Genomic DNA, 14,705 nt, shown 5'->3' on the forward strand with positions numbered 1-14,705 from the left:
AAGGGGCATCCTGACAGAGATCAATATGTCACTATTTTCAACCTTTCACTTTCAGCTCTTGGAGATTTTTTCTGTAGACCTGTTCTCATCTTCGCAACCCTCAATTTTCCTTTCCGTCTCTCATAGATAACTTATGAAATATCTCAGTATGACAACAGATGCATTGACGCACTCTGTTCGCCTGCTGTTAGTGTGTGCCTGCCTGGGCCTAGAGCCACTGGAAATGGCCACGATGCCACTGAACTAGGGCACTGTCAACTTCCCACTGGGTGCTTTCTAGGTTAGATCAATATGTGCTTCATAAAGCCCATATTGACCGGGGGGACTCAGACGTCTGAGAGAAGAAACACAAGAAAATGAAAAAGAAACGCAGATGGTAAGAATCCCCCCACCCCCGCAGCAAAAAAGTCTGCTGTAGATGGAAGAAAATGGTTTAGCTTTAGCCACAGGAAGGCAAGTTTATACCACTGAGCTGCGCCAACAGAAACATGATTTTGCCAGTTTGCACCCATATCAGACAAATGCCTCACTTAATGTTGAAGCCAGGAGGAGCGCAGCATGTGTGCTGTTTTCACAAATGACGAGGTGAGGAGTGAAGCTCTGATCTTTCCTTCGTCTTTCTCTTTACAACCTGCTGAATGCAGCTGTTTGCTGCCCATTGGCAGCCAGGTCATTTTTCATGTTTCAGATGTAGGTTTTATTTATACTGGCATTTTTTGGATGCAATGTCATTGTCCTATCTAGTTTAATCAGTAAATGATATGAGAGAATCAGGATCCGCTGGCTTTATTCTCTTTAGGACATCAAAAATCTAAACTGCTTTGGATGTCACTGCAACATTTCCTTTTCCCCAAGCCAAATTAATCTTATGTCACTCATTCAGCCACAGTGATATTATTCTGCGAACATATAATGAAACCTATTTCAGCTTTCCGCTTTTTGGTACTGCTCCAATTTCTCCAGGTTTCACTCAAGATTTTCATTTCTCGCACACTGTTCCAAGTGATTCTGTTAGTGTGTCTATGGTCAGATTTTTCGAGTGGTTTCACCTTAAGATGTCTTCAGGTTTTATTTGCTGAAAGTGAGTGTAGAGCTTTTTGTGAGTCATTACTCTTAAAGTTTTTCCATCATTTCTCTCAAGCGAACCAAAACAGGTTTAAACCAGAAGATTTCTGGTCTGCGTCTATCAAGCATAATTGTTATGGTTTGTAGGTTTTTGGGTTATTTTGAGTTTTCTGGCTGTTTCTGAGAATTTTTTGTCTGCTTTTCATTTTTACCTCTCATTGTCCTTGATTAGTTTTTTGCTGGTTCTTGTATCCCAGGTATTTCCACTCCCCCAATTAGTCCTTGTTGTGTTTATAGCATCAGTTTTCCTGGTGTCTGGCTCTCTGGTAATATCCCCTCCTCTGTATTTGTGATTGTATTTGTTGAGAATTTAAAATGTATGTTCTGGACTTTTTGTACTATTTGTGATTACTTCTTTCTGTGTAATAAAAGTTTGGTTTTGGTTTATTCATGTCAGTTTGTGAGTCACTCCCTTGCCATAGGGCCAAATGCCAGGCCAAATGTTTGACCTGGCAGAGTTTCATTCTGGATCCCCTTCTTGACACAGCCTCAATTTGTGTCTCCGTCCGGACTTCAACCAGCTTTCACAGTAATATGTTAAATAGTTCCATTAATTAAATGGTGTTCATAATTTTATTAAGACACATGCATGTCTTGAAAACAAAACAGTTTTTCAAAGCTTAAAATGATGGATTTAAATAAAGACAAAAGCTGTTGAGAATTGTGTCGGTAGCTTTATGTGCTTGTTTGACATGCTAATGGTGCTAATGGTTGGGGAAACTGAAAAGTCAACAGTTAATTCTTATTTTAATTATTTTGTGCAGACAATAAAGCAAGAAAGTTCTCGGTTTGAATCCAGACTGTTCTTCACTCTTCACCTGTTGTTATATCAGTGGCCTCATGTTTGACACATTAATGAATAATCAAAAAGTAGATACAGCCATCATCTTGTCAAGCAGCTGAGGTTTTGTATTTGCTGTCAATTTCCACAACATTTTGCTCTTCGGCAGTATTTGCACGCTAAAATATTTCAAGGTTTTTGGAAGAACTTTTCTACCCTACTTTCCTATTTCAGTAAAAAAAACCAAAAAACTTACTCCATTGATTTCCTGTTACTTTGTGACTAAAATAGTGCAGTATGCTAAGTCCCCTGTGTGTGCTGATCTGTTCTAGACAAGCAGGCAGTTGGAGGCAAGCTGTGGGCTGGGAACTGGGTAGAAGGAAGCCGACGGTGCATGAGTCTGTGAGCCTCCCATGACAGTCAGTCCCAGACGAGGGGGCCAAATAAACAACGAGCGAGTGAGCGAGCAGAGCACAGAGCTGGGCCTTAAGCCGGGAGAGAGAAAATAGAGAGACAGGAGAGAGCTCAGGAATAGGATGACACAGCATGCAGAGGCTTCCGGAGAGGGTAATGAGTTTGGCCAGGTTCCAAAGAAATGCTGCACCTTCAAAAGGGAGGGAGAGATACTGGTGGATATTAAAAAAACAAAACACAAACTGTGCCCTCATCTTTCTTTCTGCGTCTCACGTGATGCTTTGCTGTAGATGCTGCCACAGAAAAAACTACTGTTTGCTGTTTGGTACTGATCTCTGAATCTCATGCTTGTTTTATTTGAGCCTCAGGGCATATTGAACCACTGCACAGTTTGAAGTCGAAATAGAGAGAGATGAAGAGGCTTTCGTAATGTTGACCATATTCACTAATCAATATCCATTTATGCTTTTGTTATTAGTGTGTCTGGCTAAAGTATCTCCTGCCGTGACCCATTCTTTCCTTTTCTCTGTCTCTCTTCCTTCCTTCGTTCTCCCTTGCTGCTACTTCCTGCCCCTATACTTTACTCATGCAATACAGAGGGTCTGTACCAGCTGGGAGGCCCACGCTGTGCCCCTCAGAGCAGCATTGAAGGAGTGGACGATACAGAGGTAGGACCATTACAAAACAGCCTCTGTTCACTAGTAGCCAATAACATGGAGGAGTACTCATCCCTTTCACAAAATGTTGCCCTTATTTTTTCTCTCCCTTTCACTCCCTTGTTTAACATGTCCCTTTTCAACACCCTTGCAGAGAAAATGTAAGACCCATGTGCTAATACTTGTGGTGCATGGGGGAAACATCTTGGACACAGCGGGCGGAGATCCCAGCACAAAAGCTGGCGATGTGGCCACGTTGGCCTCGGTGCTCGACAAGGTTACGCGGGCGCATTTCCAAGCTGCTGCCGAACACGTGATGATCAAGCTGGTGCCATGTCCAGCTGTATGTGCTGAAGCCTTCTCTCTGGTGTCCAAGTAAGTGCTGATGCTAAACCACACGCCCTCATGTACTATTTACATTTTAAAGTGTTGCATACCTGGATAAAATCCAGATGATTTAATTCTCTTTCATTCATATTTAGCCACACAGGTGACAGATCAATGGCAAAACATAACTGGAGAAGGGCACAGAGGCATGGTGAATAGTTTGATAAATGTGAAAATGGTGTGAATCATGTGCTGTGGCCTTCACCGCTTCCAGATCTACCGAAAATTAAAGACTGAGGAAAAGAAATATGCCAAAATATTAGCTGAAGTCAAGTATCAAATGAGGAGATATTTTTGGAAAGAGCGATGTTCGCCCGTGCAGCGAATTTCACAACTGAATGAGAATAAAAGCTGTATTTCACGCTCCGTGTGACCCAGACCTTGCTATGGCACTTTTAAGAACTCCTAGGGTTATCCCTTTCAGTGAACCAGAATTTTTCAGTTGCCAGTACAATTTCTTGTCGGAAATTAATTATGTGGAAACACAGCCTTTCACACTTTAAATAGAATAATGTGCCTTCTGCTGCTTGGATGGGAGGACAACATGAACTAGTGGCCTCAGGCAGCTCTGATAAACACCTTAGTTTGATATGAAGTATCTAAAATGATATGAAGTTAAGTAGAATGGATGAACACTGTGGGAAAAGTGACACCAGATTTTATAATCAGCTATTTTGTTGATTCTGTCGCTGCAGACTGTAAATCAATGACAACTCTGTAAAAGGTCCTGTGCTTGTCAGTGCATTAGGCATTAGAATGAGTTGGAACACCTTTAAAATTTACATTTCAAAAGTAAAATTAGTATAAATATTAGCAGATAGTCAGTTTATTTAGTTTTGTCTTCTTGCTTCACCCACAAGTTTCCTGAACAGCTGATATTGGGTCACATGTTTAATATCACTACACACCCATACTCTAGTGAATGAATGAAAGATGTCACTGACACACTAATAAACCAAAGTTCCTCATATCAATGATATGTAACTTGAAGAAAAGTTAATGCTAATGCTATTGCATTAACTTTCTTTCTTTCACATGCGTAAACATTTGGATGGACTATGAGTGAGACATGAACACTCATGGTCCACTTTCCATATTTAAAAAATGAATGACAGCTAACATGGCTTACTCTCACAACCTGCCCAAGTTTACACACGGGAGTTAAGTGTGTTGGAGAGAGTTAGGAGTCTGTGATTTCACTTGTCAGCTGATGAATAAGTCAATGATTATGAGGCATGATGCTGAGCAGTTTCATGCTGTCACATTGTAATTTGTTGCCCGTAGTAAGCTGCATTCCAGCTCGGTTCTTTAGACAAGGAAAACAAAGGGAAAAAGCCAAGTGCTCCATAAGGTAATTGTCCTGTTTCTGTAGCTTTTTATCTTAATTTCTTCCTATTTTGATTGAAAGCTTCAATTACAATGAAGGAGCAATTAATTCTGTATTTTTGAAGAAGATGCTTGAAGAATGTGCATGTCTGCAGGAATTAATGCCCAGTGCTGCTCAGGTGGTGAAGGTCAGCCACACTTCTGTCTTAATTAGCATGCTCAGGGCATTTCTCAGGCCCCATAAGCATGTGATCATGTGGAAAATATAACCCCTAAACTTTTTAAATGTTGCTTCTAATTGTTAAAGCTCCCCTTTAATAGTAGAGGTGTCTTCTTAGTGGATAAAATTAATGCTTAAATGACTTCATACAGTTTCCTCTAAGGCCTCTCCAAGCAATGATCTGTTTGGTTAATTAGCTACTGTTACTTTGCATTCAGGTTTCAGTTTCAAGGGGGCGGGGTTAATTGTAGACATTGTTATATTAACATGGTAATGAACAGACGTTAGCAGATGACTCTTTCTTTATGATATATTAAACATCTCCATAAACACTCACAGCTCTTATTCCTTGCAATTGAAATTGATGGAAAGCTGCTGGATGGTGTTTAGGAGATATAGGCGGCAAAAGCATGACTTTCTCCTTCCTTAGTCTGAACTGCTGACTTTTCAGACGGCTGCTTAAGCGTAACTAATAATTTCATTTTACATTTAATGTCACATGTCCCAGTGGTCAACAGTTTTGCCTCTGACAGCGTCACTTTGTTTTCACGGCTCCCCAATTATATGCCGAGGATATTTTTTGTTTGACTTGTCACTAATCACCGTGGCTGAAAGAATGTGTTTAGCAGTCAAGTCGAGGCTTCTGTTTGGCGTTGTGATTGATGCTAGCTGGAGAGAGGTACAGACTGGAAGCAAGACAAGTGTAAAGAGATTTGAGTTGTGTAGCTGCTCAGCAGCTTGACGTCTGCTTTGCTTTCACCACATCCAGAGATAAAATATTCATGACAACAGTTTCCCATTGCAGTAGTGAGTTATGAGTTATATGGCTGCGTGTCTCGATTGTCTGTAATTGAAAGCGTGTGGACACACAGGCACGCATGAAATTTTGCTTAAAAAACAATTCTTATTGCAACAGTGTGTCAACCAAAGCTGTTTTGCTGGGAGATAAATAAATGATTAAATAAAATTAAGAGATGGAGAAATGTATAACTAAAGAAACAATTTACGCACACATACCAATACATTTAGGATTATTCATGTGTCATACATTTATTCTGTGTTATTTTATTGTTTATTATTGTTATTGTCTCTGTTATGATCAAAGTTTAATTGACGATGAGTACCACGTTTGTGACTATCATCATTCTTTGTTAACTCAGGCTTTTTTGATTCAGAGACTGTGCTCACTCACGTAATTGTGAGCGTGAGACACATCGTTCGACTTTTCTGCATAAAACTTAAGAATTAAGGGCTTGCTCCATTCAGATGCATCATCTGAAGAACCGGTGATAGAGCTCTCTAAAGATCTAGAAAAATAACAGTAAAATCCGATGCTGCTGCTGCAAAATAATACAAGATAGTAATACTCCTAAAAAAAATCTTTAACCTTTTGATTAGATCATTACAAGTGCAGGTGAAATAAATAGTTATTATACTTATTTTCTGCTCGGTGTGCTGCTGTTTGTTTCTAACATGAGAGATTAAGACTGCAGACACACAAACATTAAAGGTTACTCAGTGTGTTCATTTCCAACTTTGTCTCACGTGTGAAAATCTTTAGTTTGCTGTCAGATCAAAGTAAAATTTATCCTGTTGATCCAACAGCTTGCAAATTAGGAAGGAGTATTAGTGCCACATTAAGAAAAATAAATGTTTTGAGAATAAATTTGAAGTTTCAAGATTAAAATCGTAATTCAGTTTTGAGAAAAAAGTCAAAATATGGAGATTACAGTTGTTGTTTCAGGACAAACTGCCACGGTTGCTGGACCCTCTGAGTTAGTGAAATCGTACTTCAGAATCGGTTTTGAAAAGATGCTTGTGGTCAGGCAGAAAAACACAAATGCAGGCGAGTGGATTATCACAAAAGGGAATGGCTTGAAATGGACAGATGAAAGGTTATCAATGGTGATATCCTGGTGCAATACAGATATGTATGTCTTATCACAAGGTGGCTGATCAGTTTGTTTCACCAACTCATTTAAACACGGTTTTGTAAAGGGTAGAGCAGCCATGGCAGTTTGTTGTGAAACAGTAACGGCAATCTTCACATCTCAAAATACATTTTCGACTTTGAAACTTCAAATTTATTCTCAAAATGATCAACAATATTCTTTTCCCCTAATGTGCCCCTAATATTCCGTCGCAGCAAATGTTTTTGTAGTTTCTAATTTGTGCTCTAGCTGCTTTTCCAGCAGTATGAAAAAAGAAGGCTCAGCAGCAGATTTAAAAAGACAAACATAAAAATGTATCCACTTACTGGGTCACCAGCTGAATACATGGAAATTCCAGAGACAATGTAAAACACACAGTATGTGCTGCTGAAACCGAAGCAGGGAATCTATGTCACACTTTATTTATTGCGAATCCTACTGTTAATAAACTAAAAAAAAGGTTCCAGCCCATTTCAAACAGAAACTCTGAACATCACCTGTTTTGGACTAGGTTATGTATTGAGTTACCATGGTGATCCAGCCAGGTGAAACTCTGGCTTTTAAGGTCTACATGGCTCACTAAGCCAGTGATCTTGCTTTGTAGTACACCCTGCTGCTCTCGCTGTCATGGGGAGAGAAGACACTGAGAAACTACACTTTTTGCGTCAAAGTTCATGTATTTGTATAGTGAGAAAAGATTAGCTTTTCTTCTTTATTCGTCAGTACCTGTAGTACCTTACAGGATTAGATTGGACAAATATATTGCTATTGATATAAATAATAATAGTAATTCCCTACTTTTATGTACATTTCAATTTATTCATTCATTCACTGTTAAACTGTTTTATAGGTTAACCTGTTTTTACCATAACACATGTCAGTATGACTAATACACACTAAATGCTAAATACATATTGTAGCTGACAAAAAACAACTTGTCAGTCCTTTAATGTAGGCAAACCAGATACTGAAACATACATCTGCAGTGGTTTATCTGAATCTTTTTTACAATTGCCTGATAGCAGTTTGAAGTTGATATGTATTTCTGATCTGCAGTGAAAATATATAAAACTTTATTTTGGGCAGATGGCTCTAGGTCTTTAATATACTCTCACAATATGTGTGGTCAGTAGGGATTAATGGATGCCTACAAACATGAAGGCACATCACTCAGTCAACTGCACTTTTGTCATTTAACAGTGTTTTCTCTAATGATAGTGCTGAACTTGTGGGTGTTTGGAGTCTCATTTATTTGGATGCCAATATAAACATCTTAGGAATAAGCCACACAGAAAGGAATTACTGCAGTGTGGGTAATTTGTTCTCATTCTGGGTAACAGCTTGGCTGAAAATCACACCACGGAGTGGAGGTGGCAAAACCTCTTAGCGCCTCAAAGAGAAACTTTCACATAAACAAACAAACCTTGGACTCCGTTTGGTAGTTCCTTGTGTACCATATAAGGTTCCCATAGAGAATAAACATGTTTTTCAGTTTTCTTGTTGCTGTGTGTACAAGAGCTACTGTGTCCCACAAGGCTCAGAGCAGTTATTATTAGCTCCACTGTACTAATGAACATACCTTGGAGTGCTGACGAGGAGCAGAGCGTCACAGAAACACATGCGTAATCCATAAACACAGTTGGAAAAAAAACATCCCACACGGAACGAGTTGGGAAAGCTCTCTGAACGTATATTACAGCACCATGGCACATCCAATTAACAGCAGCAACACAAATGCTCCCAAATTGATTTCCTCTGCAGCCTCAATTTAAATAGAAGCATCTCAGATTTTAAAATCTGAGCAGCAGGAGAGTAAAATATAATGTATTCAGTGCTACTGTACACCCATCAGTGTTCAGGCCAAACGAGGGCAGCTGCAAGGATTTTGACTTGTCCGTCTCCAGGGAGAATGACCTCTGTTTGGTGGGTAGAAGCTCATTATTCTGGCCATTGGTGACTGAGGACATGCCAATACTCTTTCCATGCCCCCTCTCTTTAATTAATAAGGCTCAGCAGAGTGCTGCTGCTGTTCATGTTAATGGCGTAAATGCTATGCAGTGCTAAGCCAGGCATTAAGAAATTGGGAGAGCAATTAGGCAGGAAATCTGAGTGACTTCAGAGTTTTTCAGTTTGCCGTTATGTGGCGAGAAGCGACAGGTTTGAAGGGCAGCATAACAAAGTCTGTCTCAAGGTTATGCTGTGTGCGATGAGGCTGGGTCGAGATTTAATTGGCTTACTTGGCTTTATCGTCTCTGCGCTTTGTTCGTGGAGCTCTTCATCATCGCATCATCACATTACTATGAACTGTCGAGGAAGACTTCAGTACGTATAGCAGGGTATTGTAAGTGGCACTAAGTAACTTAACATGGCAATTACAGGCAAATGAAAAACCCTCTCTCACTTCGAATGTAAAGGATAACCTTACAGCTGATATGATATGATGTTACCCATTTAAAAAAATGCTTCCTGTTATGGGAGTCTTCAGAGTCATGCGCTTTCATTACATGCAGATATTACGTATATATTCGTATATTCTTAGCTGACATTTTTTGAACGTGAGCTCGGAGATTTGAACGAGGTAAATGCCACTGCTCGTGAGTGCATGACTCATGAATTTAAATAATGATGGAAGAAACGTCACAGCGACATGAGGCACGCTCGTCTGTCAGTCAGGGAGATACTGGTGCGTCTCTTTTGAGGAGCAAAAAGCCTCCCAAGTGGTACATTTGAATTATCAGCCATCTCATTGCTGTTTGATTGATGCCAAGTTCATCATTCCTGTGGTCTGCTATATTACATTAGGCTCTTAATTAGGAGTCTACATCCACCACTATACTGAGCTGTAAAATCCAGAACCAAAGAACCAGAAGTGTCAGTTTTGCTCTCAAAATTATTCGCCTAATATCACAGCTCTGTTTTTATTGATCACCAACATCGGAAAGGAAATCAAATCATTTTTATGATTAATTAGAGCCAATAAATACAGATCGGATTTGGATGGTCTGATAGCAAAACCCTGTTTCAAAGCACATGTTTGTCTTAAAAAAGATTGTAGTAATTGCTTGACATTAATTAGAAGAATGGATGTTGTGCAGAGAATAACCTGCAGCCTTCAAGGATGTTTTTATAAAATAGAGAAGAGTCTGGTTCATGCGCATACAAACAAATCCTATTTGTGCACTCTTTCTAATGTAAAACAGTGGCTGTTCCATGGTATTAATACTAACAAGCGCTTGCATAATCAAGTAATTATACAACACAAATAATGAGTGTCTCACCTGACATTTGTGGAGCAGTGCAGCAGGTGTAAAACCTCTGTTCCTGTCGTGTGACTTGTGAAACCTCTTCAGAGGTAGAGTTGTGTTTGGAATATTAATCACAGGTTTTTTTTGCATTTCTCCAAAAGCAAGTGTGTTTTGTGAGTGTATGAGAGGAACATCTGTTAACACGACTTTAATAAGATCAGGGCCCTACAAGGCTTCGACCAAACCCACAGTGGTACTTAGCTGGGATGTTGGGAATTCTTTTAAGAAGAAGAAGAAAGAAAGTGTGTACATTATTGTACTTTATTGAGCCCCGTGGGGAAATTGCTCTCTGCATTTAACCCATTCACTCAGTGAAGCAGTGGGCAGCCATTGGGCGCCCGGGGAGCAGTGTGTAGGGACGGTACCTTGCTCAGGGGTACCTCAGGGTAGCTGTTAAGGGGAATCGAACCCCCGACCTTCCGATCATGGGGCAACCACTCTACCTACTGAGCTATCCCTGCCCTTTTCTCTCACCTCCAAAGCTCAATAAACAAGCAGTGGATAAACAATTTATGTTGATTCAATTTATGAGGTGAACTAATGTTTTTTTTTTTTAGCTCTTCTTCTACTTCTTCTGTTTTTGCACAACAAGCCTTGCTCCTGAGTAATATCCTGACATTTCTGTGCTGCAGTTGCCTGAACTGAATATTTCACAGCGGCCTCTGTAGAGGGAGTGACACTGTTGTTATGCGGATAGCTGCACCGTTCCAGCAACAGCGAATACATTACAAAGGATTTCTTTCTTTTTTCCCCCTCTGTCATTCTCTCTCTTTTCTCTCTCTCTCTCTCTTTTTTTACAATCTGCATGAAAGCAGCTTGAGGTGTTGAAACACTCTCAGAAAGCTGCCCTAAGAGCAGAGTTCATACACTGCAGGGTGAATAGTCTTAGAAGATCTGCTGTCAGTTACACATCAGAGTGGAAAAGTGCTATTAGCAAAACTTCTGGAAACATAACAGGTGAAACACACAAGCACTGATTTAGTTCTATAACTTAGAATTGTAAGAAAGAAAACCCCTGACAACTCCAGTCACTTTCCTTCACACAGCACTGTCACATTTTTCTGTACATCTACTCAGCAATATTGTTGTTGGGCATGAATTTGGAAGATGTGTAGTGTTTTGTGGAACTCTTTAAAATCTGACAAACTACTCTTCTTTGAGTTATAATATATATAAGTTCAAACATGGCAATTATATTGTGTGAACTGTTAGCAGTCATAGTTTGCAGACATTTCAATGTGTGTGGCAACTCTGGTCAGTTGCTGAATATCAGGCAGGAAGATACACTTCTTTTCTGGTTTCATCTTCTACTCACCGATTAGATGTTTTCAACTTTTCATGAAAAACAAGAACTTCCATTTTTATCGAAATGCATTGAATTTTTTAATTTGTTTACCTTGTGCATCTAAATAAGAGCACGCCAGAGTTCTCAATAACAATAAAAGCTGTATGCATATTTTGTCATGTAGCTAGGAGGAGTAGGAGTTAAGCTAAGAAACAAATCTGGTTTACTACATATACAAATATACTGGTTTTATTTGATTTAAATATTCTTAGTTTGCAACACATAATTCCCCCGATCCATCACAGAGGTGATTCTGAAGTCATTGTTGTTCCTCTCATATTCCTCTTTTTTTCTCAGCTGTGCCTACTCGATATTTAATGTGAACTTAAAATGACTTAATGTGAACTTGACTTGCCAAATAAGGAGAAAGGGCTCAACAGGGGGCATTTCAACACCAATCAGGGGCACATCTGTGGTTTTTCTTGTGAAACTCTTGTGTTGTGTGCATTTTCTATGCGGCTTTATGAGCAAAGAATGAAGGGATTTTTGCAACAAGCAAACCAATTTACCGACAAAGTTTCTCTTTTAAAATCAAGCTGAATAAGTGTGCTTGATGTGACAATGAGAATTGTGGAGGTGGCTTTATCCACTGTATATGTGACTGGCTGACAGCTGAATGCTGTGTTGCTGGAAGCCCAGGACTTACATGGATTGCTCTTGCTGCAGATACACGCACCCAACACTTTATTAGGAACAGCTTCCTAGTACTGGATTATACTTCCTTTTGTCTTCAGATCTGCTGTAAGTCTTTGTGACAGATTCAATGAGGTACTGGAAACAGTCCTCAGGGATTTTGGTCCATATTGACATGATGCTGCAGATTTGTCAGCTGCACATCCCACAGGTAGATAGGTGGATTGAGATCGGTTTACTATATACATATCATATTCATATGATATATATATCATATTCAAGGAAGCAGTTTGATATTATTAGAGGGTTTTTTTTTTTTTTATCATGGTGCATTATCCTGCTGGAAGAAGCCACCAGAACATGGACATACCTTTGTTGTAGTGGTTATGTGAGTTACTGTTTCTGTCCCATTAGCTCAAACCAGTGTGGCCATTCTCCTCTGACCTCTGTCATCAAAAAGGTATTTTTTCCTGCCAATTACTGAGTATTTTCTCTTTTTTGGATCTCTTTAAACCCTGGAGATGGTTGTGCAAGAAAATCCCAGTCCATCATCAGTTTCTGAAATACTCTGTCGAGCCTGTCTGGCACCAGAAACCATGCCATGTTTAACGTCACTTAAATAATATTTCAACATCCTGATGTACAGTTTGAACTGCATATCAGAATTCACCCATTCAGTCCATAATACCATACACAAATCCAGCCTACTATGTGTGTTCATTTTTGATTAATTGTCCAAAAACTGCACAATAACGTAAACCAATGTTAAATTAAGCATTTATCTTATAAATTCAGTGTATGAGTTTCAAGCCTGCTTTCAAGCTGAGTTATAAAGAGCTAAATTTCTCTATATAAATCTTAAATAAAATAGTTAAGTAAGCTAGTGTAACTGTTAACACGTGAAAGATCCCTGGTTTGAAACTGGGCATGGTTGTAGAAGGACATCTGGTGTAAAAGTCTGCCAAATAAAATATGCAGACATCATGGGAGCGTAAAGCTAAATATATCACAGATGTGTGTCAAAGCTTGTAAAAAACTGTTTACCGATTTACAGGACCGAAAATCTGTAGTGGCTGGATTAAACAGTGATAACATTATAATTGATACCCGTATCTCAGTAGAGCAATTGCATGTACCCAAAAACTGTTGTCAAAAATGTAATGAAAACTTAAAAAGAAAAAAAAAACACAACTTAAACTTCTGTGAATTATCAGTGGTTGCTGATGGAATTTCAGCCTTGGTGTGGCATTGGTGGTTCTTTCTGTAATCAGAGCAGCTGATGGATGGTGGCAGAAGTGCAGCTCAAGGAGACAGTGCAGGGCAATGCCATCTTTTACTGTTTCCCCACGCTGTCACAAAAAGTGTTCCGTCTGATCTGTGTGCACGCATGCACGCTCAGTAAAAATGCACACTCTGCTCTCATTGCTGTAGCTGCTTGTTTACATAATTTTTATTTCTAGAGATTCTTCTACCTCTCACCTTGCCTGCCTACACAAACACATAACCACACACAAATGCATTTATGCCTACACAAGCTTTGTGGAAAAACCTGGGCTAAATTCAGATATCGTGTGCCATGAATGGATGTGGAATAATCACATAACACTGGAGGAACTTTTCTTGATGATGCTTTGATTTTAGACATCGTTAACTTCTTTGTTTTTTAATCTTTTTTGTTCATTTATTCTTACATGACAAGGAGATAAGCACAGCTGTTATAAGAAGCATCTTCATCCAATCCCTACAGTGTATATAAATTATTTGTATACCCTCTCCTATATCTATAGTCCAGATAAGACAAAACTAAGTTGTGTTCAAGCTATCAAAAATCAGCTAGGCTGTCCTTGAGGCCCGTCATGAAGTAGAAACAAACAGTGACAAATAGAAGACAGGTCACTGAGCTCCAAAAGACTTCATCAGTCTTGATTTTTTTTCAGGCCTCCCCCAAACATCAAAACCTCAGAAAAAAAAAGTGGTTCTCTACATTAAAAAATCCATTGTGCCGGTGTTTTACGAAGTGGTAAAAAAAACCTTTTAAGGTATGAAATAATTATGAAATCTTCCTTCTTGCTCTTCATCCATCTATTCCTCTTTAAACTCTTCCCTCCTGTCCTCCTACCATCACCCCCTCCAGTCTCAACCCGTACAGCTATGATGAGAGCTGTGTGTCCAGCAGCGTAGACCACCTGCCTCTTGCTGCCCTTCCCCTCCTCGCCATTGTCTCTCCACGCTACCAGGATGCTGTGGCGACCATCATTGACCGGGCCAACCAAGTCTATCGCAGTTTCCTGCAGTCAGAAGACGGTCAAGGGTTCAGCGGTCAGGTCTGTAGTGCCTTCTTCTATTTAGAAAAGCGTTGAGAGGCGAGGGGAACTGCTACTCTCTTGTCTCTCATCATTTAGTAATGGGCTTTAGGCCATTTAATGGAAGTCAATGGAGCAAAGATTGCTTTTGAGTGGGCTTTCTAATGTGTGGAAACTGTGGGTGCTCAGACCCTCAGAGAGCACCAGATCTTGAATGTTTATTGGACCACATTTCCTCTTTTAGTTCTACATAACAACTTACAAGGCTCTTAGTCATGG

General features: G+C 39.6%; 1 protein-coding gene across 5 annotated transcripts in view; it reads left to right on the forward strand.

The window, feature by feature from the left end:
• The window catches only part of pitpnm3 (PITPNM family member 3), a 116,443-nt gene that overhangs the window by 64,921 nt on the left and 36,817 nt on the right, over positions 1-14,705 (forward strand). For all 5 annotated transcript variants that reach the window (XM_082502774.1, XM_082502773.1, XM_082502776.1 and 2 more), the window contains 3 exons: positions 2,918-2,988; positions 3,131-3,351; positions 14,258-14,447. In XM_082502774.1, the coding sequence (XP_082358900.1) occupies positions 2,918-2,988; positions 3,131-3,351; positions 14,258-14,447 (482 nt within the window). The remainder of the gene's footprint in view (positions 1-2,917; positions 2,989-3,130; positions 3,352-14,257; positions 14,448-14,705) is intronic.

Source organism: Aulonocara stuartgranti, assembly GCF_965226115.1.
Source record: "Aulonocara stuartgranti genome assembly, chromosome: 14".
Classification (NCBI taxonomy): Eukaryota; Metazoa; Chordata; class Actinopteri; order Cichliformes; family Cichlidae; genus Aulonocara; species Aulonocara stuartgranti.